Here is a 25,173-nt window from a genome sequence, read left to right as displayed (position 1 = left end):
CAGTCAAGTTATGTCTAAGTTATTAAATGGGATAAAAGAAAAACCTTTTCATTAACTCACCTCATGCATTTGAAATGAAAATGGGCTAAAAGTTTAATGTATACAAAAAAATGTGGTGGTATATGGAATATAAGCAAAGACAGTAAAATATTTCCATGTAATTGGTTCTGCCTTTTGAAAAGTGTCCTCTATATAGGAGAGAGTGTGTATGTGAGTGTGCATGTCTCTCTCTGTGTGTGTGTGTGTGTGTCTGTTTATGTGAACAACCCTGCTCTAGCGGACACACATGGGACACAGGCTCCTAGCCTGTATCTGCCGATTTGATTTAAAGATCAATCTGACCCTCAACCCAGAACTATATCAGCCTCAGACAGAAGCCCAGATTACGGATCAGTTCCTAGTGAATCATAGGCCTCCTTCAGGAACAAGAAGCAAATACTCCTGCCCTTGACCACAATTTAGACCCAACCCTTTCCTACATCCCAGATCCACTTTCAGCCTAGCTGTGCTCCTCTCCTGGATGAGGGAAACACTAGCAGCCCTGGGCTCACACATTAAGTTAGCTTCATACTTTCTCAGGCAATTTACTCAAGGGAAACTGGCAAGCAGGGGAAGGAGGGGGGAGGAACGCTAAACAAACACTACATATTTTTTTCCTGGAAAGGTCATCCCACTTCTTCTCGTTTCTCGGATTTAAAAGAATGTATTTTCTTCTTGTTACCATAGAAACTACTACTAACATGGAGGTTTGTTGTTGTTGGTTTTGTTTTTTTTTTTTTCTTCCTACAAATAGTTTCTAGTCCAATTTAATACATTTGGCTTCTCCTTTGGAGCTAGACTAGTTACCTCCCATTGGGTATCTTATATATTAGAAAAAATATATATGTGTATGTGTATATGTATATAAATATGCTTTAAAATTTAAGATTATATAGTGATACAGTAAATGTCTGGATATATGATGCAGCCCTTAGACTGCAGAAGCATGCCTGCCTGCATCCTTTTGTGGCCTCACAGCACTGCCCTTGAGGCACCCTTCCTACCCTCCTCACCCTGCACTGACAAGACTAACCAATCACACAGTTTGTAAGCAGAGTCAATTGAGGTCACAATGACAGGAGGCATCTGAGTGAGTGTGTAACAGCCCGTTCACTCCTTGGGTATTTTCAGACATTCGGCTATTCCAACTAATGTGAAGAAAATATTTCAACTTTAAATTATTGTTTCCATTGTTTAAGAAACAGCTAAAAAAAATGTTTGGGCATTAGCATTTCTAATTGTTCGAGAGAGTCAAAGGCTGCCCCTTTCCCCTTGAGATTTGGAAGCATAAAGGGCAGGATTGAAATGAATTCTGTTTAGAAGAACAATGTATTCATTGTATCTCTTATTGAGAATGTCCAGGTAACACAGCGGTACTCTAGAAAGGAGAGGTCACTAATGTTAAATAATGCATTTGCTGAAAAACCTAATGGTGGCTGCCTTATGACCAGCTTGCTGCTTTTTTACTAACCAAATTCTGAAGCCATTAGAAAATAAGAATTAAAACAATAAAAAAGAACAGTCAAATCCCCATGAAAGGGGACACTTGCATCTGGTTTTCTTTTCAGCCTGGTTAAAATAGCAGTCTATCACCTATTCTTTGCACAGACAGCTTTATGTTAAACCGGATATTTTTGTGACTTAGACTGACAATGACTTGGTAAATCTTTATTACAAAGCAGTCAGAAAGAACCAAAAAAAAAAGTGAAGGCCCTTAGACAACAGATCCACATAACCAAACTAACATGAGTGAAAGAGTTAGCAACACAGCCTGTGGTTTGCCTACGTTTGGGTATCTTGGAGCAAAGCTGCTATGGAGAACTGTGCGGGTGCCTGGGAGGATGCTGTGTTGCTACAGAGGATGTAACTCAACTCACAGGGCAACTTTTGGAAGCCTGGCCAGATGACTACTTGATTAGCTCCTTATAAAACTCAGAGCGCACAAAGCGGGGCAGAGAATCCTTCTCCATCAGGGCATAGATCCTTTTCTGGGCCAAGTCAAAGCTGCGAGGAGACGGTTCCACCAGGTTCTTCATGGTGATGTCTTTAGTGAAGTGGTCAATGTTCACCTGTGGGCCAGGAAACAGGGTCACTGAGTCAGCTCAGGCTTCAGGATTCGATGAGGGCACCAGAGGGGCAGAGTTCTCACCAGCAAGATGAGAGATAGGGGGAATGCCATGCAAAGTAAGAAATGCCACTGCTGTTTCAGAAGAACTGATGTTGGTGTGAACACATGGTTCAGATCCAACCAGCATTGGATGCCTAGCAGGTATCCTCAGCCAGTACCCAATCTATGAATATGCTATTGCATCCTTCAGCAACCTAAGAATATATATATATATATATGTATGTATATATATATATGTATGTATATATATGTATATGTATATACATACATACATACACACACACACACACATATATACACATCATATATACATACAAGGTTAAGTGGCTCAAGATCATCTCTCTGTTAAGTGTTTTCAAATCCAGAGAAACAGATTAGAATGCAGATGAATTGGTGCTTGATTTCATGTTTCTATCCCCTTAAGTTTCCTGCTTTCAATGACAGTGACACAGAACAAATAATTTGTGGCCAGAGGCCCATGGCCTTTTTCCGAGCTTTAGAATTGCTGTTTCCTGACAATAAATGAGGAAACAGTAGTTCTGATGACATGACAAATAAAGCCATGAACAAGCACTTTATCTACTGAGTGGTAAATCTAGGCCAGGGAGTGAATCCAGGGCATTCTGCATACTAGCAAGTGCTCTATACCCTATGCCCGCATCCTTCTCTTAAGAGGGTCAGCTAGGGATACTACACAACCAAAGGAATAAACATCTGATGTTGTATCTGTAAGATGTATCACACATGCAAAAGAGATGGTAGGAATCTTTCCCCTTACAAACCATCTATAAAAGATCACTGACTACACAAATGGCTTGCTCAATCACCTGTGTGCTTGACTCCAAACCTTGGTGACAATTTAGTGTCATATTGGATTCAAGAATACCATGTGGGTTTATAGGTCCTGACCAGATGGACTGGTCTGGGTGTGGCCATCTTGGAAATTTTCAACAAGTTTTTCAGTTTGGATCCATTGATAGCAAAGATGAGGGCAGACAAACTTCCCCAAAGCTTTCTTGAAACCTGAGCGTATCTGGTCTTTAGCAGTTAATTAGTGGTATATTGGCTTTGAATACCTTTTGCACTGTTAACATGGATTATTTTGGTTTTCATGAGTGGAAGTCCTGTTGCCTCAACAAAGGACAAATGTCAAAGGCTGGCAACAGGGGACTCACTGGCATCAATTATTCCAAACATTCATGTGTGTTTTCATATCTACTGTTTAATTCTCACAGCTTTATAAAACAGTTACGGTCTTTCTTACTTTTCAAAGGAAAGGAACCAATCCCCTTGTTTTATCCCCAATCTTATATTGGCCGCCTTCCTGTTTAAAGTTGGTTGCACGGTACTCCAGTAGCTGTCAGCTGCATAACATTTAAATCAGGCATCCGACCCTATCATACTGCCTTTGTATTCAGTAGGTGCTTACTACACACTCTAATCATAAGGACCGGTGGCCTTTAGTTCTAAATGTCATGGCTGCAGCTCATGAAGCCATACCTGGTAATGTGATGATCTGGCTCTTAAATAGCTGCACTCAGCCACCTGCCCACCCGTACCAACCTCTTTAGGGGCCTCTGTCTGGATGAATTCTTCATAAATTTGCTTTGCCTTCTCCGCCATTTTGATGGGGGACTTGATCTTCTTGTAATTCTCACAGGCAACCCAGAACTCAAGGTTTTCCTCACTGAATTCAGACTTCAGGAAACTTTTGAAGCTGGCAAATCCATCTAGAGGATAAAAAGTCAATAAGGAAATTCATTAATTGATTTGACAATGAATCTAAATCTAGCTAAATAGCCCAATCTTACTTCCAGTACATTCTACCATTGATGTAAAAAATCTTACAAATAGAATTTCATTTAATGCTCAGTATACACCCAACTGTTTGGTACTGTAAGTGACTATTTTGTAAATGAGGTCACAGAAGTTAAGGAACTGTTCTCAAATGCCAAGTGGGTGGGTACAGAGCCAGGACTCAGAACCAGGCTATATGATTCTGCAGTCCCACACATTTGTCTATTATCCTCAGATACTTTTCAAGAGATGTGTGATTCTGTTTCTTGGAACAGGAAAAGTCCATTAAGAGCTGTGTGCTCTCTCTTGCACTTGAACTGAGAGAAAAACAGAAAGCTGGAACAAAGAGGCTAGAGATGATGGGAAAGGCTCCATGATGCTGCCCCGTACATGAATTTTAGTTCATCCTCAGCTGCCTTTGTTCAGATGCAGGCAGGATGGGACAGAATCAGGAACAACAGCGAACAACTCTGCCCACCACACACTCTGACACTGGAGAGCGGGCTTTACCTCACAGTCTGTTATACAAGTGAATGCAGTGTACATTCGGGTGACAAGTGTATAGAACATTGATGAGGACTCACATCAGTGCTGATGACATGCAGGACACACTCAATTCCCAAGAAAACTTTTCTTGTTAGTGGTAAAAATTGAATTAAAGGCCTCATGCATGCTAACACAAGCACTCTACCACAAAGCTATGTTCCTAGCCCCAGAAAATATAATCAAAACTTGGTTTGTCAAAATAATATTTGTAATGACTGCCACAAACTATGATCTCATTTCTTTTTTACAATAAATTTTGAGTAAGTCACTATGGTAAATGAAATAAGCTTGGTTCCCTAGTAAAGTTTAGAGATTCCAAAGGAAGTAGAAGGAAAAATAATAATAAAAGAAGAGATTCATTGCACATCTTTACATCTGTGCAATGAAGGGAAACCTTTGAAGAGCAGCAATGGAGTCATAGCAGGAGCTTAATTGAAGTTAGGAAGGAAGGTGAAATAGATGAAATAGGAATATTCAAATTGATGTCTGAATGAAAGGACTGGGTGAAATTGTCACATACACAGAGTAATTATATCCATCAGTTAATTTTACATCTGTGTTTAGAATATAGAGAATGTAATATAACAACTGTGAGTCCTATCCAGATGTAGATGCTATCTATGTACATATGATAATTCCTGGACTATACCCTTTCCTCTTTCTTTCTCACCATTCTAGAATCTTCCAAATGATAAATGGAGAGAGTTCATAAAGAGGATTTAACAAGATATTGGAAATGAAAAAGAAAAAAAATTATTCTGTTTTCCTTCTCTTAATAAGAATGTGCATGTGTGTGTGTAAGTGTGTGTGTGTATATACACATATTCATATGACTGCTTAAACCAAATCCTAACATCTGTATTTATAAGAAGAGAATCATGCTGCTACAAAGGAAATTTGGTGGTTTCTATAGTTTCCATCCCTATGTTAAAGTCACAATCTTGGCAGCATGGCCTGGATAGCCACTTGCCTCCTGAGACAGGAGACAGAAATGACTGCTATCCACTTCAGGGAACAGGCTTCCCCTTACTTGTCTCTACCAGGACATGTCTACCATTCATTATTTCTGTTTAGGTATCATATTCACATTATAAATTAATTTTTGACCCAATTTTAATTCATTTCTCTTTTCCTTGAGAACTTGTTGCTGTCTTGTCTGCAGACTGTACATTTTTACTTATTGGCCACTGACAATTTTATGAATTGCACAAAATATATGTGATGATAAAACCAGAGACACAGATCTATTTTTAATATGTATGTATGTGTGTGCGGTTGGTATGTGTACATGTGTATATGTGTGTAATCATGTGTGTGGGTATACATGTTGTTCTTGGATCCTGATACACTTGTGTGTGCATACATGTGGAGACACAAGATTGATGTCTGGAATCTTCATTGCTAGTCCACCTTATTCTTCATGATGTGAACCTTCAGTCAGACTCAGAGCTTGCTGATAAGCCAGCTCACTGGCTAGCTTGTTCTGGAGTTTTCCTGTCTCCACCCTGAGGGGCGTGGAGTTACAAGTGGGTCAGCACTCCCACTTGGTAGTTGCATGGACTCTGCAGATTCAGACTCTGCTCCTTTTACTTACACTATGAGGTAGCACTTAGCTGAGCTATCTTCCTGATACATTTTTATTCCTCCTGTGCTGTTCATGTGATTTCCAACTGCCGTGCTCGATTCTTAAGGAAAAGAATGGCCAGGTATTGATTCCAGGACCCAAGCAATTTAATCTTTCCTCTGCACTTCTAGGACACTACTGTGGATCAATAGTAGAAATATCCGGGCACATGAGCTTGCTTGAAAAGCAGGTTTCTCTAGGAACCTGACTGGCTACTTGAATTACATTGAAATCCTTTGATAAAATCAGATGTGTTTCTTCTTCCCATCCCCACTGTAGTTTCTTCAGTATTACTTGACATTATTTAATGATAACTGGTCCACTTATTCATTGAAAGAAATAAGACCCACCTTTATCCTTGTCCTGGCTATTTCTCTGTTTTTTTGAACAAATGTATCGGATGCTCTTTGTTGAAATGGAAAAACTCTCAAGTCACCTTTTAGTTACCAAGAAGTAAGGTCTTATAAGAATCCATACCACCAGAACTCAGACTTCAGAGGAAAAAGTAGTTTCATAGACTATGCCTGTGGCAAATGCTCAGCCCTAAACACCCAGAGCCTCAGAGCCCCACAGCCCCTCAGCCCCTCAGCCTACCTATTATCAGATACTCTGAGTCATTTATTCCTCTTCTCCATAAAATTTTGAGATAAAGATCGGTCCACCCAAACACTGATATTTCAGACCTGAGGACACTTGTCAGGATTCCTCAGTGTCGTGAACATTCACTTTACAGCAGGAAATGAACTTACAAACCCGCTGTCCATTGCAGAGACCCTTGCCCTGAATACTGGTTTTATCTCTCTGGTGAATTCCACAGTACTATTTCAAGGCTTTTTGTCAATGTATGCACTTTAAACCAAAACACATAAATAGTTTTATACTCTACTGATCTGGGAGCTATTTAAAGCTACTTTTTCTTACATCTGACTCCCGAACACTCTCTAGGGGGCCTCTCTTAGTAGAGTCCTACACAATCACTTCCAGTCAACTTTCTACTTCATAGACTCATTGGTCATTTCTTCATAGATTTTTACTGTTGCATTCACATCACCTCTGCTTGTATGGTTTGTTGTATTCTACAAGGTACATGTATCTTTTGTAAGCCACTGCTTTTACCTGGGGACTTCATACCACAGAACTCCAGCACATACCCCCAAGAAAGCATTATGGGGCCTGTATGAGCCAGCAGAGCCTCAACATACTTCTCGGCATACCCAGGTCCTACCCACTATGCAGGACTCTGATTAAGCTCATTTGATGACTGGCTGTCATATGCATTCTGTGGGTATGGTACCCATAGGTCATATGGTGCTCAGACATTGTAATCTCTGAGCTGGCCCTAATGAGTGATAGCAATTTTTGACCTTGTATGGAGAGTGTGGAGGGTTGGAGGGAACCATCTGGAAAACCATTTGGAGAATACAAGGAACATTAAACAAATCCAAGAATCCAAGTCAGATTGTCATAAAATTCTGAAAAGGAGATTAGTATAAATGCTTCATTGGAGACAGGGTGAGGAGGCAACAGAAATGGCATTGGTAATTTATAAGAACCATATTGGTTCAAAGCTCAGCTCTGGCTTTAGACCCAAGATTGCTCAGTGGTGATTCCTGGCATACCACATTATGAAATAACACAGACAAGTTATTTAGCCTGTTGGAGCCTCTGTGGCTTGTCAAAGGAAAGTAGTAATGAAAGCTACATGACAGGGCTGTGGTAAAGACTATATGGCTCTTTTATGGGGCCATGCATAATTTTCATGAAGTTCAATACACTCAGGCCTTCATCATCATTATTTATAACAAATTAAAAATTATTATCTGTCATAATTACAAACTGAACCCAAATGTTATCTCATCTGTGACATCTTTCCTCCACTGCCGAGTACTTATCCTGAGGGTTGTTATCAATGGAGAGAGCATTTTTCTCTCCCCTCCCCTCCCAGGACTATTGCTTGTTCAACCATCTTTTCCATGAGGCTTTTAACTACTTGACTTCTCTTTATCTTCACTTCCCCATCCCCAACTCCTTCTTCAAACATATATACCTATTACTTAATAGTGGATCTCAGTGGACTACAAAATCCCTCCAACACCCAGGACCAAAGACCATTTTTTTCTAAAGATAGGGCTTCTCTGTATAGCTCTGGCCAGACTGGAAATCTCTCTCTAGACAAGACTGGCCTAGAACTCAAAGATCTGCCTGCCTCTGCTCCTGAGAACTGGGATTAAAGGTGTGCACATCCAGCAGAACATGAACTTTAAAGAAAAGCGGATACCTCAATTTTGTTTCTGTTGTATTTTATGCCATAGGCAAACTACCTATTTCTAAAAAATAGAGTTACTTGTTGCACCTAAGTCATAAGATTATTACAATCACTAAATAGACCAATATATGCAAATTTCTTGGAATAACATAAAGAATATATGAATAAAGAATACCTCATATATCACACATTTTTTGATCATTGTCTGCCCGTCAGTGAGACGATAAGAATTTGGACCCATGACACAGAAAGAAGAAAACTGGAAAGCAAAGGAAGAGAGCCAAAGCCAACTGTGAAGATGGGAACCAACGGCTGAGCCTGGAGCCAGCTGCTTCGTGCCTCGAGACAGTCCAGCCCACGGGGTGTCTGAGGAAATGCTCTGACCTTTTGCAACTCTTGGGAAAAGAGAACCCAAATAAAGACTGTGCTGCCACAGACTGGGCTTCGTCCCTGTTTGCTCTTAAAAATGCTCTTATGGGAGAATCCATGTCCCTGGTGATGCTAGGATGGAATTATGCAAGCCCCCATGCGCAATCTATTTTTGGTTTTAAAGATCAACATACTTGCTATGTGCCCTATAGACCTAATAAACAAAAACAGATGGCTCCTGTTTCAGAACTGAAGGCAAAACTCATAAGAATCTGATGTATTTTAAGAACAAAGTCAAGGACCTCCCAAATGATTAAAAATCATGTTTAGGGCCAGTGAGATGGCTGAGCTGGTAAAGGTATTTGCTGTGCAAACCTGATGCCCTGAGTTCTGTTCCAGAACCCTTAGTGAAAAGAGAGAACCAACTCATGAAAGTTGCCCTCTGATCTCCCCACATGTGTGCATGTACACACACACACACACACGCACACGCACACACACACACACACTGCATGCATTACTAATAAATAACATAATTTAAAAATTATTTTGAGTGAATAAATACTTGCTAATGAGAAAGATTGAACAGCAGCTTGTATAGGGTTTATTTCTACTGAAGAAAATTTGATTTAATGAATGCTTTCGTAACTATATCAACTCTGAGAGGCAATAGCCTATGTTAACACAAGGAATTCCTAATGTTTCTTGTGAATCAGAAAAGTGCTACCCCTACCCCTCCAGGAATTGGGGTGTGTGAGTGCTGTAGTTTTGTTTTGTTTGTTTGTTTTGTTTTTGTTTTTTAGACATGTTACTCTTTAGTTCAGATGGAAACAGAACTCACCATACAGCCCACACTAGCCTTAAACTCACAGTAAATATTTTGTCTCCACCTCTTAAGCACTTGAATTGCAAGTATGAGCCACCATTCTCAACTTTAGAAGGCTTAACTTTCTCAAGTCAAGCATGCAGAAAGGGATCATTATGCTTGGAATAGCATGCCTTTTTAATGTGTCTGCCTTTCTTACTTTCGTTGTATCAATCATAGCAATTAGTTATTTCTGATTATAGATTATTAATCTCAACATATCCAAAATGGGACACTTCTTAAGAGATAGTGAATAGCCATAGCTTATGGGCAGAAGTTACTCCATCAGAAACAAACTGGGAAAATATTGATATAAGGTCTAGAGAAATGGCTCAGTAGTTAAAAGCACTGGTTATTCTTGTAGAAGACCAGAGTTTGATTTCCAGCACACACACAGCAGCTTATACCCTTTTGTAACTCCAGCTCCAGGGCATCTGACACCCTCTTCTGGCCTCCTCCAGAGCCAGGAGTAAGATGATGTACACCCAAATACGTGTAGACAAAACACACACGTAAAATAAAAATAAGACTTTGTTTTTTAAAAATTTACATACAATTCACCATGCAGGCAATGTCATCTACTTGGCCCTCAGTACTCATTGTGGCTCCAATAAGAAGCACTCTTGAAATCCTTATTGTTTTAATCATTTAATGATGTTTCATATTCCATATTCCATGCTTGTTGAGGTGATAAAGAAATAAGTTGGACATTGTAAGTTGGCCACAAATTGAGAATGAATCAGCCAACAAATATTTATTTACTCCCTATGCACTTTGTCTTTTGAAATTGCCCAGAAGAAAAAGTCAAAATCTGGACTGTGAATGAGTTTATAACATATTCCAGAAAGAAAACAACAGAACACAGATAGCCAGTTCTAAGCACTGTAAAAGATGTGCTGACAAAAGGCATTGGGACTTTTTAGAGTGACTGATTCCTCCTAAATGGCCAAGGAAGACGTGGCATCTGACATTTGGGTTAGCTCTTCAAGAAAGAGAACATCTGCAGATGAAGATCTGAGAACAAGGTCTGTCTGTCAAAGAGTTTACATGGAGATCTCACAGGAACAGAGAACAGTTCAATGTTCCTGGAGACCAGTCACATGGTTATTGTGGTGAGTTTTGAACATTGGCAATTTGAAGTTGGTCCTGTAAGCCTTAGGAACCTGTAGAGAGTGTGGAGTACAGAAAAGGAAAGTAATACTTGTTGTACTAATTCCAGCTTGAAAAGAGTGTGCATCTTTGTTGTATCTCAAAGGGAGGCTCACCAAAGAGGAAGCAGAGTGTGGAAAGGGTCAGCCAAGAGGTGGAGATAGCAATCTTAGAAGGGCAAAAGAGCAGTTGATAGCAGGTTGAGCTAAGATACCTTTGGCTTCTTCAAAGGCCTTTTCAATAGGAAATCTAGTCTTTCCCAATCTATGAGGCAAAGCAGGACAGAAAGTGTATCTGGCTCACTCGTGAGAACATGAAGAAGCATACGGAAACAGAAAGGGTGATGCCCACTTTCAGTCCCAGCACTTGAGAAGTGGAGGCAGGAAGATCAGGAGTTCAAAACCATCCTCAGATATGTTGTGAGTTTGAGGGCCAGCCTGGATGCATGGTACTCTGTCTCAGTCAGAAAGGCAGGTGCTGTGGCTTACACAAATAAACAAGGACAGGCCTGAACACAGACTCAAATATCTGCCCTCACGGTGACTTCCCCTTTTAGCCAACTGCCTAGTTGCACTCCCAAGCTGCCCTCCACTTGTTCAGAACACGAACTAGAGAAGGACACGAGTGGAACAAACATATTTTGTGTCTGTCTCTGGTCCGACCCTCCTGAGAACCATGTGAACTTACAGCTGTTCTGGAGAAGCTTGTCCAGGGACTGGCGCCACTGCAGGACCTCCTCCAGTGAGGGCCTAAACCAAGGAGAAAGACAAAGAAGGGGGACAGAGTAAGAAGGAAGATAACCACATGCATGGTAATGACTTGACTTCGATATTCTTAGGTGGTGACACAGCTGGTGATTGGTCCTCAGGATGGGGACAGATAGATTATTTTCTCATGGTTAGGTCTGGTTAGTTGGTTTGCTACTCGGTATCTGCATGCATTTTTATTGCTTCCTGAACAATCTAAGCAGACAGGTTTCTTTGACAAGTAGAGCTCATTTGTCCCGAGGCTATGTCCAATTGTCTTATATATTCTATAGGAGTGAATCTGAAGATTATCTTTATTTCAAATATAGCTTAATGAAATCCAACTGTCCCTTCACAGAGGGTAAACTAATGTTCTGTGTTTCACAATGCCCCATATTAGTCACGGACATAATCAACAAGTGATATTTGGTGGAGACCCCAATGCCACAATTATCTCACTAAGGATAATAGAATCAGTCAGCTTGATATTACCCCATACTGGAAGTATGATAGAAAAATAAAATCTACATTTATTTATTTATTTATTTATTTATCCTTCCCAGTTAAGATAGAATGATACTTTTTGGAGCTTAATTTTTTCTGAAAAGTTTTTAGTATCTCTTGAGTCAGAATGTTGAACGTAAATGTTGACTTCAAAGAAGGTTAATATCCAAGGTATAATAATAATAATGATGATGATGATAGACTATTTTTCTTTAATATTTGCATCCACAGGAGCCCCAAAACTGTACTTTGTAACAACCCTCAATTCTCTTCTCTCATCAGCATCAGGATGTGCCTTCCTTCGTTCATAGTGCCTGAATCCTTGAATCACCACATTTAGTCTTTACCATCCAATTAAAGCAGGCTGGCAGAACATTTATTATGAGACAAAAATGATGAAGTGTTTTTCCCAAGGTCTTTGGTTGTTTAGTAACTGTTCCAGGCAACTCAGAAATATTCTTGTTTCTAGTTCTTATGAAATTATATCTTTGGGTATTTAAATCATTGACAGAAGCAACTGATATTACTGGGACAATTTTCAATCTATATTTTATTTTTCAGGCATAGGCATTCTCATTGTATCTCTGGAAGGAATCTAAGATGGTCTTTTAACTCAAGTGTTGTGACTACCTTCTAAACTCTCTTTGTGGAATATATGTCAATTAAGTCCTGATTTGATTCGAGGGTTTTTTTTTTTTTTTTCAAATTTATGTCTTCACTCTTTGAAAGCCAAACTAAACAAGAAGCAGGGAAAATAAATCTTGTGAAATAAACTTTGATGGGTTCTGTTTTCTTAGCTGGACACATAAATCTCAGGTCAAAAACATATGAATTTCTCACAGGGGCACCCCTCACAAGTGGACTATCTTTCCTCTTATCCTTCGCCCTAGTTACTATAAAGGAACAGAGAGGGGAGAGATGACTTGAACATGGCTTGTAAGTATGTTTGCATATCTCTTTCATTTATTTTATTGATAACCACAAAAGGGCATGTTTTCATATGGATGATAACTCCCTTTGACCACTCAGTGTTACTTGATACCAAGCACTTTTGCTATATGTATATTATTCTGTATGCACGTACTCACAGTGGGTTCAATATTTTACACATAGCAGAATACTTTCAAGTCCAAGTGTTCTCAGAATCAAGAGCATGCTATACAATGGAACAATAAGAGACTAACTCAGAGCAAAGGGTAGGCCTGGTTCATGTCCTAAGCCTCCTGATTGTATACGTATTTTCATAAAATGAAGTAGCTTTTCCTGCCCTTGTTCTTTGGCTAGTATAAAGGCACACAGGAATAAACAATGAGATGAGCAGGTGTCCCTGCCTTAAACATGTTACCAGATGCAATTTGTCCCAAAAGGTCTCATTATAAAACCAAGTAATGGTCAATATCAGCAGCACATCACGGCTAAGATTAAATTCCTGAGAGGGACATGTGCCGAGTCTGCTTGGGGGTGAAATTAGTCCAAATTGATTTAAGGGCGTAGTTGAACAGGACACATCCCCCCACGGCATGTAGCCTAGTGTTCTGATTACAAGTCTAGGAGGAAATGGGTTCATCCTGTCCTGATTCTCAGAATTTGCCAGCCCTCATTAAGTGTGACTTCTTTGGAAACAAGATAGATGCAGATCGAAATAGCCAATGAACATCCTGGTCCGCAAGGTCACTGCTGACCAAAGAGGGCAAGCAGAGTCTCCTTTCCCTGTGTGGGTGTGAAGGATGGGGAGAAAGGTAGCCCAGATAAAAGACAAGATAAACATTTGTTAGGACTCATTAACTATGTGTTTTAGAATGCCCAGTGCAAATGCCTCCTGATTGAGGAAGTGACCACATCAGTTCGGAAAGCAGGAGCTTTTTCCATTGTTAAATGCCCTTCACTGGAAGGATCTTTCCTATGGTAACAGCGCACATAACCCCCTCAGGGACTGTGTGTTTTTCCTGGAGAACTTTTCCCATTCCTTGCTATGGCCACAGCATCAGTCTTAAGTAATGAATGAGGTTGGTTGCAAAGACCAAAGATATATGTTCAATTATGGACATCAAAATATGGCAAGATTTTTTACCTGTGCCCAACTATAGTTTATATCTCATTGTTGGCAATTGGATGAGGACCCAATCCATGTTTATGGACTCGGGGTCATGATCTGGGCATACTCTATCGGACATCTTTTAGTAAACAAGTATCAAGTTGAATGGCAAACAAAATCTGCCTTAGCTTACCCAGAGTTAACCTTGTTGAAAGCCACAGCTAATTCAATACTTAGACTTGAATGAACAAACGAGCCATTGTTACCCTTGCTGGCAATACTGGTCAATATTATCTGTAGCACTGAAGAAGAATGTAGTTTGGCTGAACACCATTGGCTGGGGTTTGTAAGTTTGGTTTCCTTTTGGTTTTGGTTTGGTTGGTCATCTACAGTGTCTTGTACAATACTTAATTATCCTTGAACATGTTTTCCCATAGTCTTGCTTTTGACAAGGAAATCAAATCTTGAGTTCATTGGTATCATTTACAAGAGCCTGCTTTATTCTTCCTTCCTGCCCTACAGAGCACAGCCAGGCTCGAGTCTGTGCCCATTGATTGAGTCCATGCCCCATGGCCAGTGGCACTCCTGTAGACTTTTGAAAGGCCACTTCTTTGGGTCCATAAAATTGTACACATTTCCTTTCAAGGCTCACTCTGCAGTTAACCAGCTGCAGGAACACACAGTATGGCTTGCTGTGACTAGTCATCAGCCAGGGTTCTGACTGGTTACTTGTAGAGGCCATTCTTGGGCTTTAGAATGGCAAACACAATGAGATCAATGCATTCAGTTAAAAATTGGTAACAGATGTCAAGGAGGGACATTTAGAATTTAAAAGAAAAAAAAACTAATGAAAGAATATCTGCCCCTGACATTTTGTAAGCCAGTGTGTATTACAAACCATAATGTTATTACAAACTCAATGTATGTGGCTTACATTTTGGTTATGATTTATTCTGAAAACCTACAGCAGAGCCTCTGAGAATGCAGGGGCCTGGCAGAGTAGGTCAAGGAGAGGGAAAAATACTTCTTAAACTATGAGTTAAAAAAGAGAGTTCTGATAAAGAGGAAACTAAGACAACAGGTCATACAAGGCAGGTCATATAAGTCAGACAGGCAGCCTTCGAAAGAATACCTTCATCAAGGATGTAGGCCTTTCGGAGGAGGAGAAAGTCTGCAGGCAAGCTGATGGAAGCAAAGAGAAAGGGGTAAGGGTCAAAAGGATGAGGAAGGGGCTTTTTGTTCCAGCATGGAATAATGATAATACTTGTTTTCTCCTAATGGAAGAAGAGCAATGGTCAGTTTTGGAATACCAAAATGATAAGAGAAGCTGGGACTGGATATAAGAAAATAAGACAGCTTATTCTCTATTTTTCCTCCCAGGGGCTCAAATTTTTAGTCAGATGAGAATTTAAAATATATTAAAAAATAGAAAGTACTTCTTCAAAGCAATTGCCCAAAGAAGATGAGAGGAGCTAAAAATACACACCTTTCCATCAAGAGGTTTATTTTTTCCTCAGAAGATATAGGCTTTAAAAAAAAAAAAACACATACACAGAGAAATGTGGAAATGAAGAAATGAGTTTGGCTGAGGTCATGCAAAGCAAGGTTGTTCCCTGAAGGCTAAAAACATAGACACCCACCCAAAAGGAAGAGGAGCACTTCTTCAGTTCCACTGTTGAAAACAGCTGTCACACACAAGCATCCCCTGGGGACTGGGGGGTGGGGGAGGAGGGAGGGTGTTGTCTTACCCAGAAACAAATAATATTTTTGATAGAAGAAAGGGAAGGAAAGACAACAAGAAGAAATAAATCAATAAATTTTAGCCCCAGCTTTTCTCCAACAATTTCTCTCTTGATTCCCTAAGAGCCAAGAGGTTCAAGTGTCCAGGTGGCATTCGAGAGTAGACAATCAAGGTAGGATATAGAGAGCTACACTTGAAAATGTTAATCCCAACAGGTCAATAATTGCCACATTGTTTGCTCCAAAATAGACCTTTTGACCTGCTGGCTGTGATGTGGTTCTTGCTCTCTACTGGTCCAGGAAGCCTGCTGCTCCACTTTGAATTAGCTTCTCCTTTTTAAAGGTAGAAAATTCAATTATGTCTCACTTCCGGTTTGTGAACACTTTGAAGTAATAAAAGGAAGAAAATGGAAATATCCACTCAGGATGACGGCAAATGACTTTTAAACAGAATAACCCAGTTCTGTATCCCCCAGCCAATCAACTATATTAAGTTGAAGGTCATTTGGACAAAGAATAGGATGGGCAATTTCCACAAATATTAGATTTAACAAGAGACATGAAAGTTACAAAGGTACTCTACTTTTCCCACACCATCTGTGATCTTGAAGCCTTTAGAAGGCAGAATAAAGGAGTTAGCATCCTTTGGACGGTCCAGGCTCCCTTCTTCATTTCTATGGATACCTCTGCTATAATGGGAGGATTCAGTGCATCTGTCTAGACAGTAAGAGACCTAATGGAAGATGACAGACAGAGACGACGGTATGGGTGATATTACTGACTTAAAGTGGGTAGATTCTTGATTATGGGCATAGTCTCTTGATTATTTGGAATCATACTTTCCTGCCATGCTTAGCTGGGTGTGGGTGGGTATGATGTGCACAGCTGAAGCTGAGAGACAGAGGACTGTAAAACGACTATCAGGAATATGATGGTTTTTATGAGTTGGGAAGGCAATGCTTGGTGTGTATTGTGTGGGAACATCAGGAAAAGTCTTCATTCCTCCCAAAAGTAGCAGTTGGGCTCATCCACTGGACCTTGAAGGGAACCTAGAATACTCAAGAAGAAACTATTGGGTCCTAAATTGCCTGCCTTTTCATCAGCATGAACGTGCTCACATTTTCCTCCCAAGGAAGAGACCTTGGGTCTTACTGTAGGCTGAGTGCTCAGAGCTTATAATTAACTGGATCAGGGTTACTTGACCCAAGCCAATAAATTATCAGATGTTTTGACCTTCCAGTCAGTAACTGAGTGGCTGGTGTCATTTTATAAAGTACAGTTCATCTTTCCAAAGATGAGGCAAAGCTCTATCTCTTTTAATTTTGTAACTATTTACTGTTACGATCTAGATATGGGGTGTTAAAAAAAATACACTATTTATGAAGCAACTCTCTGAGGACTCTGATGATCTTCAGTGAATAATGGAAGGGGGTAGTTCTACCGATGAATGACAGCAGCAGACGCTTGAAAAACAGCTGTCATCTGAAGGGAAAATGAGAGGAATCCATATTCAGGACTCACTTGTGCGCCTTGGCAGGCTTCTCTGGCTTCTCATTGTATGGAATGACAAGGTCAACAGCAGAGTCTGGCTTCTGGAGGAGAATTCCCAACTTGATCTTGATCTCCTTGGCCCTGAAAGGAGAGATGTCAGGGGACAATGACACATGGGCACACACATCTCAAACAGTGCTTTCTTTCTGCACCAGAGAAGGGAAAATGCAAAGAACCTCTTTGGCTTCTTTTATTTCTATTACAGCAAAAAACCCCATAAAGATAGAAAACAGGACACGTGGGTTCCAATCACTGGTGTGTAGAGGACACCAATTATTTGCATAATCTCATTCCAACCTTAATTGTTCTTTTCTTACTTTCTAATTTCTATTTGGCAGGTAATATAGTCTTGTCCCATTTTGCAGAGGGGGAAACTGAATGACAGGAAGTTTAAATATCTTAATACAGCCCAGTGAGTATGTGATCCAGCCCAAGCAGTCTGTGTCCACAATTCTTGGGTGTCATTACTAACTGAAACTGTCTCTCAGTCTCCTGAGGACGCTGGCTCTGGCCACCAACTAGATGCATTACATTTGAGCCATTTTGTTTTTATTTTTACTGCCAGATCTCTGTCCCCTTTCTATAAAATGACAGAGTAAAGCTAGATGTCTTTGGAAGCCATTTGCAATCATAACATTACAGTATTTTTTGCTTAATTGTTCTAAAAATCCTTGCTCTGCCACTCTCTAGCTGTTGTAAGTAGCCTCTTTTCAGCAGCCTTCCTAGAGGAGACTCATTTCCAGTGATGGACTGGAGATTTAATAGTCCTTTAACTTCAGCATTTCAGTAAGTAGATGTGGTCAGAATTCTGCATAGTCTCTCATTATGGGATGGGATGCAATGATTTTCACTCAGTTTTAAAACAAATCTTTTAAGCAAATCTTTTTCATGATTCAATACTTTAAACAGACCATGGAAACTGTATAAACATAGATCTTTCTTCTGTCTGTCTGTTCATGTATCTATGCATCTATCTCTCAATCATCTATCTATCTATTCATCTGTTTGTCTTTACCTATCCATCCATTCATCCATCTGTAATTGTGTGTGTGATATATCGATATCTATGTGGTGTGTGTGTTCACATGTGCCAAGCCACATCTTTGAAGGTCAGAGGACAACTTTTGGGAGTTGATTCTCTCCTACCACTTTGGTTGGGCAAGGTCTCTATCATTTCTGCTACCCTGAATACTCCAATCTAAATGCTCTGAGAGATCTCATGTAATTTTCCTGTTTCCACCTCCCACCTTATCATAGGAGTGGAAAGATTCCAGATGTAAGCCGCAACAACAAGCTTGTTGTGTTTTCTGGGGATGGAACCCAGGTTATGGGGGCTTGTGTTGAAAGTACATTTACCAGCTGAGTCATCTCTCCAGCCCTAAACCCTAATCTCAGATAGTAGCTCACAGATCAGTTGTGTATTGGGAAACCCCAGACTATTCTTCCTTTGTCACTGTGGCCCTCCACATGCACTTTGAGGATAGGGCTTATCATATTGCATTAGGGCTATTGATTTGTGCCTGTTTTCTAAGCTGTATAGAAGAACCCTTTCAAGGTAGGAGTCGAGTCTTAAATGCCTTTTAATCTCTGTGCCTGGCACAGTTGCTTGGCAACCTAGCAAATATTCAATAGTATTTGTCATCATGAGCTAAAATTATCTCGATTTTATTTCTTACCAATCTGTTACCATTGGTCTCCAAGTCAGTGCCAATCATAAGGAAAGCCTTAAAGAGCTATGAGGGGTTCACATTATAATCAGACAGGATTTTGATATCGAAAACATACTTTTCTATTTGGTGCATAGAGATAGCAAAGAGGTGACGTACACAACCAACATTAACAATTTTGCATCTTAGCCCTGTCTTGCAACTTAAAAAAGCCACAAATACCCAATTACCATATGGAATGTCCTACTAGCTCAAAATATGGTATAGAAATTGATTTAGAAATAGTTAACTCTGAGGTGTCTTTTCATTTCTGTTTCTTTTTACTTTTGTTCTTTCTCTAGAAACTTCCCAGTGAGTGAGCACAGCCCCCGACCTCTTAACATCAAGCATATCTTAGCTAAACAAAGCTTTGTGATGGGAATTGGGAATCATCTGCTGCCGGGCAGGGGAAGCGACAGCTTATATTACACAGTGAGTGAGATGTTCTCCCTTTGAGTTCAGGCTCTACAAGTTACATAAACTACCTGATGTTAAGTGTTTCTGGCTTGGAAGCTGGGTCTGGTGAAATAGTTAAGTTCTCAGACTTTTGAGATGATTTGAATTGCTAGCTTTAATTGCATAATTATTGTTTTCAACCAGCTCTAGCCCATGGTTTCCACCTATAAGCACCAAGTGAAAGGGTCAGAAAATGACATAGGTCACTTTCTTTAAATTGTAAAGGGTTCCTCGAAAATTCTAGCTCTGGAAGTAAGACTACTACCATATTATATTATCTGGAATAAAAAATAGATCATTGGGAGTTGACTGGACAATGTATACAGCACTTGTGACTACCCTCTGCTGGCCAGTACAGAGCACTACTGTCAGAGATACAGTAAGACCCAGTAAGTAAGATCCAGTAAGAAGAGTCATCTGCCTCCTGGACTCCACATGCCTTTCCCACTGTGCACATAAGGAAAGCTGTTATTAATGTTGAACTTGACACAACATTACATCCACCAACACTTATATAAAGACTAGTGATACACTCTCATGTTTGGGGGCTTTGTATTGTTTGGTTGGTCCTTTAAGATTTAGGCTTTCTCCCCCATCCCCCTCTTCCCCCACTTCTATTTCTTTGTTCTCTTCTCTCTTGCTTCACTGGAGCCATTTGCTTTTGTAAAAGGCAGGAAGGTACTGGTTTATAATTTCTCATGCAAGAGCAATAGTCAAGAATGCAGGGGTAAAGGTAACAAGAGAGTTTAAAATAGTCATTCATTCATTTCTTGCTAATTTACAAATTGATTATGTTTTCTGTGCCAGGTAGTACATAATAAACATACAAACACCCATAGGCCTTGGTCTTTGCTTTTAAGATGCCTATAGCCTATTGAACTCTTCCACTGGGGTTTCCGGAAGGGAGCAGACCCTGAACAGATAGTCTCAGTTCCCACTAGGGTAAGTCCAGAGAACTTCTCAAAAGAAGCAGAAGTAGAGTTGGAGAATGGCCAGTTGTCACTCAATTGAGCAAGACCATTTTTGTTTTTTATAAATCTGTTAACATTAGCCTGACTGACTTTTCAGAGCAGAGAGAAGGCCGTGAGATGGATTGCTTGATTGTGAAATGTAATGTAGTTCATAGTACAAAGCTGTATTGAATGTGGTCATCCTGTCTTCCTATTCTCAATGGAAATGACAAGGGACCACCATGCTGCACCAAGCTTGTGACATATTTGGCATGTGTGCAAGAAAGAGTTAAATGTAGAGAAAGGGCTCTTCAAAAAATGTTTCCATGTAAAGAGGAGGCCAACTATTTTATTAACTTAGGTTGGTTCAAATTGTCTTTAGCTGTCCATTTCTCGATGCATTTTACCATAAGGATTGTTTATAAATGACCACTCATTTCCTAAGATGGTACACACACACACACACATACACACACACAAGTGAAACAAAACTCTAGAGACATTTTATCTATATCAATTGTCCAGTGGCCATTTTTGTGTGTTTTGTGATCTAGAAAAGACGTACTACTTATAACATCACTTATTTTTTGAAAAATTATGTTCTGATGATGAACCTCAATTGTTTGTTTACCTGGTGTGTAAGATGCCCTGGGTTTGACCTTCAGAACTGCATAAACTGGGCATAGTAATAAAGACCTATAATCCCACCATATAGGATGCAAAGATGGATAGATGAGAAAGTTCAAGGTTATCCTTTGCTCCATAGACATCATGAGATATATAATACTTATAATATATACACTTATGTGTGTGTTTGCGTGTACACACACATACAAGCATGCATACACGTGTGTTCCTCTTCTCAGAGCTGATACCTATACCAGAACACCAGGTACTCTCTTCCTCTTGGCCTTGGGAATGCAGGAAAGAGGGAACAGTGTGCTTGGGAGAACACTGTTACTGAGACTTTGTCCCTGGCCTAGTATATATAGGCTCCAGAAGAAGACATTGAAAAATCATCAGGAGCTGACCTACTTATTCATTTGTAATCCCGAAGAGAAGGATGAGTAAGATTACAGTCACTTTCACCGAGCAGTAACCAATGAAAATAACCAGTGATAAGGTTCCAGCCACTCTGAATACTTGGCACCCTCACAAAAACAAAGCAAGCAAGCAAACAAAACCCTCCAGAAGGGAAAAAAAAGTAAAAAAGAAAAAAAAACAAAAAACAAAAAATCACAGAGTTGCTACATGGCTCTCAAGAGTTCCCAGAAAAGAGCTTCCCCCTCCATTGCCTTCCTTCCTGTCAGAGCCTCACACAGTGTGGGAATAGTACAAAGCAATGGGAAAGCCAAAGAGGTTCAAACTCACCAACTTCATTTCCCATTTCTAGATGAACTTGAGCGTATCTGACATTAATTTAATTTCAAAATCATCTCTATCTGGAGAGGAGAACTTTCTAATGTGTTTACCACATCAGCTATGGTCCCTAGCTTTCTTCGACTGCACACTAGGCCCTTCCCCCTGGCTAAATTACATTAATGCTGATTTACACCAAATGATTTGTGTCTCCTTGGGTCTGTTATCCTTTTGTGTTACAAGGAAAAAGAAAACTTGTTTTGAAATAAAATCAATTGGAAATGCCTGGTGGAGCATTTAATCAGAGGGAGAGAATTGTGGAGATGAGTCACACCTTTCAAGCTGCAAAGGTTTGAATAGTAGTAACCTCGTGCAATGGTAAATCTGTTCCCTGTGTGGGATGTTGGCCAGGGGAAAGAAATCCCAGAAAGCCACAGACCATCTTAGTCCTTCCTGCCAGCGAGTAGACTGGATGCAAGTTTTAACCTTTAGATGTATGTGTGCAAGGCCAGCACCAGGACTTACTACAAACAGAAGTATGGCTGGATGAATTTTTTTTTAAATAGAACTATATTCAAGAGAACTTGATTGAGAGCCGATAGAGAGGCTCTGATTCTAGATGTTTCAAGGATTAAGATGGTGTTTCTGGTGCTGGTAGTGTCTGGAACAACTCCAAAGTGTTCATTATACACAGGAAACTACATAGTAGTCATTTCCCCATCGTTAGAAAATATTGATGGGACACAAGAATGAAGACATGATGTGTGTTCTTGCTTCCTAAAAAAACAATAAATTCCTATGGAAATGCACACACACACACACACACACCTGTTAGCTACCATCTTCAACCACCCCCCACCAACTCCCTGGGATCTTCTGAATATGACTGCTTAAAATTGCAATCACCTAGCATGACTGAAGACACATAAAGCCATCAGATGACTGCAAGGACCATAAAGTGGCTGAGTTCTGTTTCTTTCTTTAAAGTAACCGGAGACAGAGAAGTGAGAAGCCGAGGCCGGCAATGAAACTTGGGGAGTGCGTGCCTAGAATGGGCAAGAGCCTGGGTAGATTTCCAGCCCCCGAAATAAAAACAAGAAAGAGAAGAAAATGGAAAACAAGATGAAAGCTGGTGGGCAGGGTTTAAATGGTGCACGCATTCAATTATTCAGATCACTTATATAGGGTCTATTTTAATGAGCAGAGAACCTGAGTGTAATGAGAAGCTTACATCCCACCATGTTAAAGAGACAGAGGGGCAGTAAGGGTCCTGTGCTTGGGACATATCTGGTAGTCACAGGAAGGTTTAAGTCTAGACACCAGACACATTTCAAGAACACTCACGAAGAAAGGCTCTCTGCAAGGAGTTTGGGGAGTGTAGGACCTTATTTTCAAAACTGGTTTCCAAAAGACTTGATCTTTTTTCCTTGGTCAGGATAAAACTCAACACAACCCAAATCTTTGTTGCAGATGCCCCCTGCTGGCTACGAAGAGGCATGAGCTACAATTGCCGTAGAAAGAACCCTGGATCTGGCTAACCTTGCAGGCTTCTTCCACAAAGGTGAAATGACCATGTGTTATCTTCCCTCCCCAATAAATACCCAGGAAAACGTGTCCAAAACACACACACACACACACACACACACACACACACACACAGAATGCTTTTTATTTACCGTCTTCGGCTATCCCCTCTCAAATCTTCTAAACATGACTGCTAAAAATCAATGATTGATTCTCAAGACCAGGAAGAAGGCAGAACCAGACCATTTAGATGGAGAAAGACTCCACTCCACCACTCTACTATTTCCATCTGGCTAAAAACAAAACATCCATGGTGTTTGTTATAGCTATCCAACAGTGTGTTGCATGAAAATTTATACCTAATTTCTTACCTCATTTTCATAATTTACTTACAGTATCTTAGGCAAATGACCCTAGGGTTAGTCTGTATAAAATATCCCTTGGTTATGTAAGCGGTAGGAAAGTGGAGAAGGATGGCAGAAAATACACAGTGTCCCCGTTGTTAAATAACTGAAACGATGGCTTCAGCAATGACAGCTGTCTCCCAAAGCTCATGTGATTAATTACATTAAATGACATTCTGAACTATAAGATGGTTGAAAAAAAATGGAATTGACAACAGCTGTCAATTATGACATATTTATAGAAAACACATTTACCTCTTGCGTCCTTCGAGCTCTTGTTACCTCCCACCATTTCCTGTCAGACTTAATCACAACAATTGCCATTCTGTGCTCCAGCTCTTACCTGAGCTGTCCCCAAACAGTTGTCACTCAGATGCCCTCACAGGCAAAGGCCACAAAACACTAGTGGGGGCGGCTCGGGCCCAGAAACTGTTCACTTTGTAAGCAGGAAACATCCAGAAACTAGATGTAAAAAATAACGTCAGGCACTGTGTACATATAGTCCCCAGGCAGGAGAGTTGGTGACACACAGATCCTTATGTTCTCACTAGGCAGACTAAGCTACTTTGTGAATTAAAGGCCAGTGACAGGCTCTGTCTCAAAAAGAAAGAAAGAAAGAAAGAAAGAAAGAAAGAAAGAAAGAAAGAAAGAAAGAAAGAAAGAAAGAAAGAAAGAGAAAGAACCCTGAAGAATGATAATGTCCTCTGGCCTCTCCACAAATGTGTGTGTGTGTGTGTGTGTGTGTGTGTGTAATACACACACACACACACAGGTAGTCAACAGAAAACTTGTCTAGATAAGCTAACTTCTTCATAAGACAGAGTGCCAATTCAAAACCTGGGCCATACGCAGTTTCTTCTTCTGCTCACTTACTTAACAGCCGAATGAGCAGCATCTTTGCTGTGAGCCTGCCCCATGCCACACACTATGCTTGTAAGAAAATCTTCCGTGGAGTCAAAGACAAATCTGTTAGCCTTTTAGCTGTTATACTTTTAGCTGTTCACAGTTGATACACTGTGAGATAGGTGTAGGGCAATGGGCATGTGCTCTAACCAGATATGCACTTCTCAGTGGTGATAAACACTTTAGAAAGTTCAGCCTTGGGTCAGGCCATCTCTACCTGTTCCTGCTAGTCTAATCAAGATCATTGATAATGGGCTGTTTGCTAGAAATGACTTTTAAAAAAGATGTGTGCTCAATACAAATCTCTCTCTAGTCATAGGAGTAATGCTCAGATTGGAATTGGTAAGCCCACTGTGGATCCCCGTCCATGTTAAATCAGGTTTGTAAAGACGGAGCTAACCTTTCACTCCTGGAGATGGCCTCTGTGGTTTGAGCATTGACTCTGAGGTTTCTTGTTGTCTAATATCAACCACAAGGGCATCAGAATCTCAACTCAGATCCTCTCATGGGTT

The 25,173-nt window shown here is 40.2% G+C and overlaps 1 protein-coding gene across 1 annotated transcript in view; it reads right to left on the bottom strand.

The window, feature by feature from the left end:
* Positions 1 to 706: 706 nt before the first annotated feature.
* Rgs5 (regulator of G protein signaling 5) overlaps positions 707 to 25,173 on the bottom strand; it is a 37,789-nt gene continuing 13,322 nt past the window's right edge. The window contains exons 2-5 of the mRNA XM_021168838.3: positions 17,330 to 17,440; positions 11,471 to 11,532; positions 3,731 to 3,897; positions 707 to 2,108 (exon numbers count right to left, since the gene is read on the bottom strand). Of these exons, the coding sequence (XP_021024497.1) occupies positions 1,947 to 2,108; positions 3,731 to 3,897; positions 11,471 to 11,532; positions 17,330 to 17,440 (502 nt within the window). The 3' untranslated portion in view covers positions 707 to 1,946. The remainder of the gene's footprint in view (positions 2,109 to 3,730; positions 3,898 to 11,470; positions 11,533 to 17,329; positions 17,441 to 25,173) is intronic.

This window comes from Mus caroli, unplaced genomic scaffold, assembly GCF_978045245.1.
Source record: "Mus caroli unplaced genomic scaffold, Mus_caroli_1 scaffold_1, whole genome shotgun sequence".
Lineage (NCBI taxonomy): Eukaryota > Metazoa > Chordata > Mammalia > Rodentia > Muridae > Mus > Mus caroli.
This window is presented reverse-complemented; position numbering and strand designations above follow the sequence as displayed.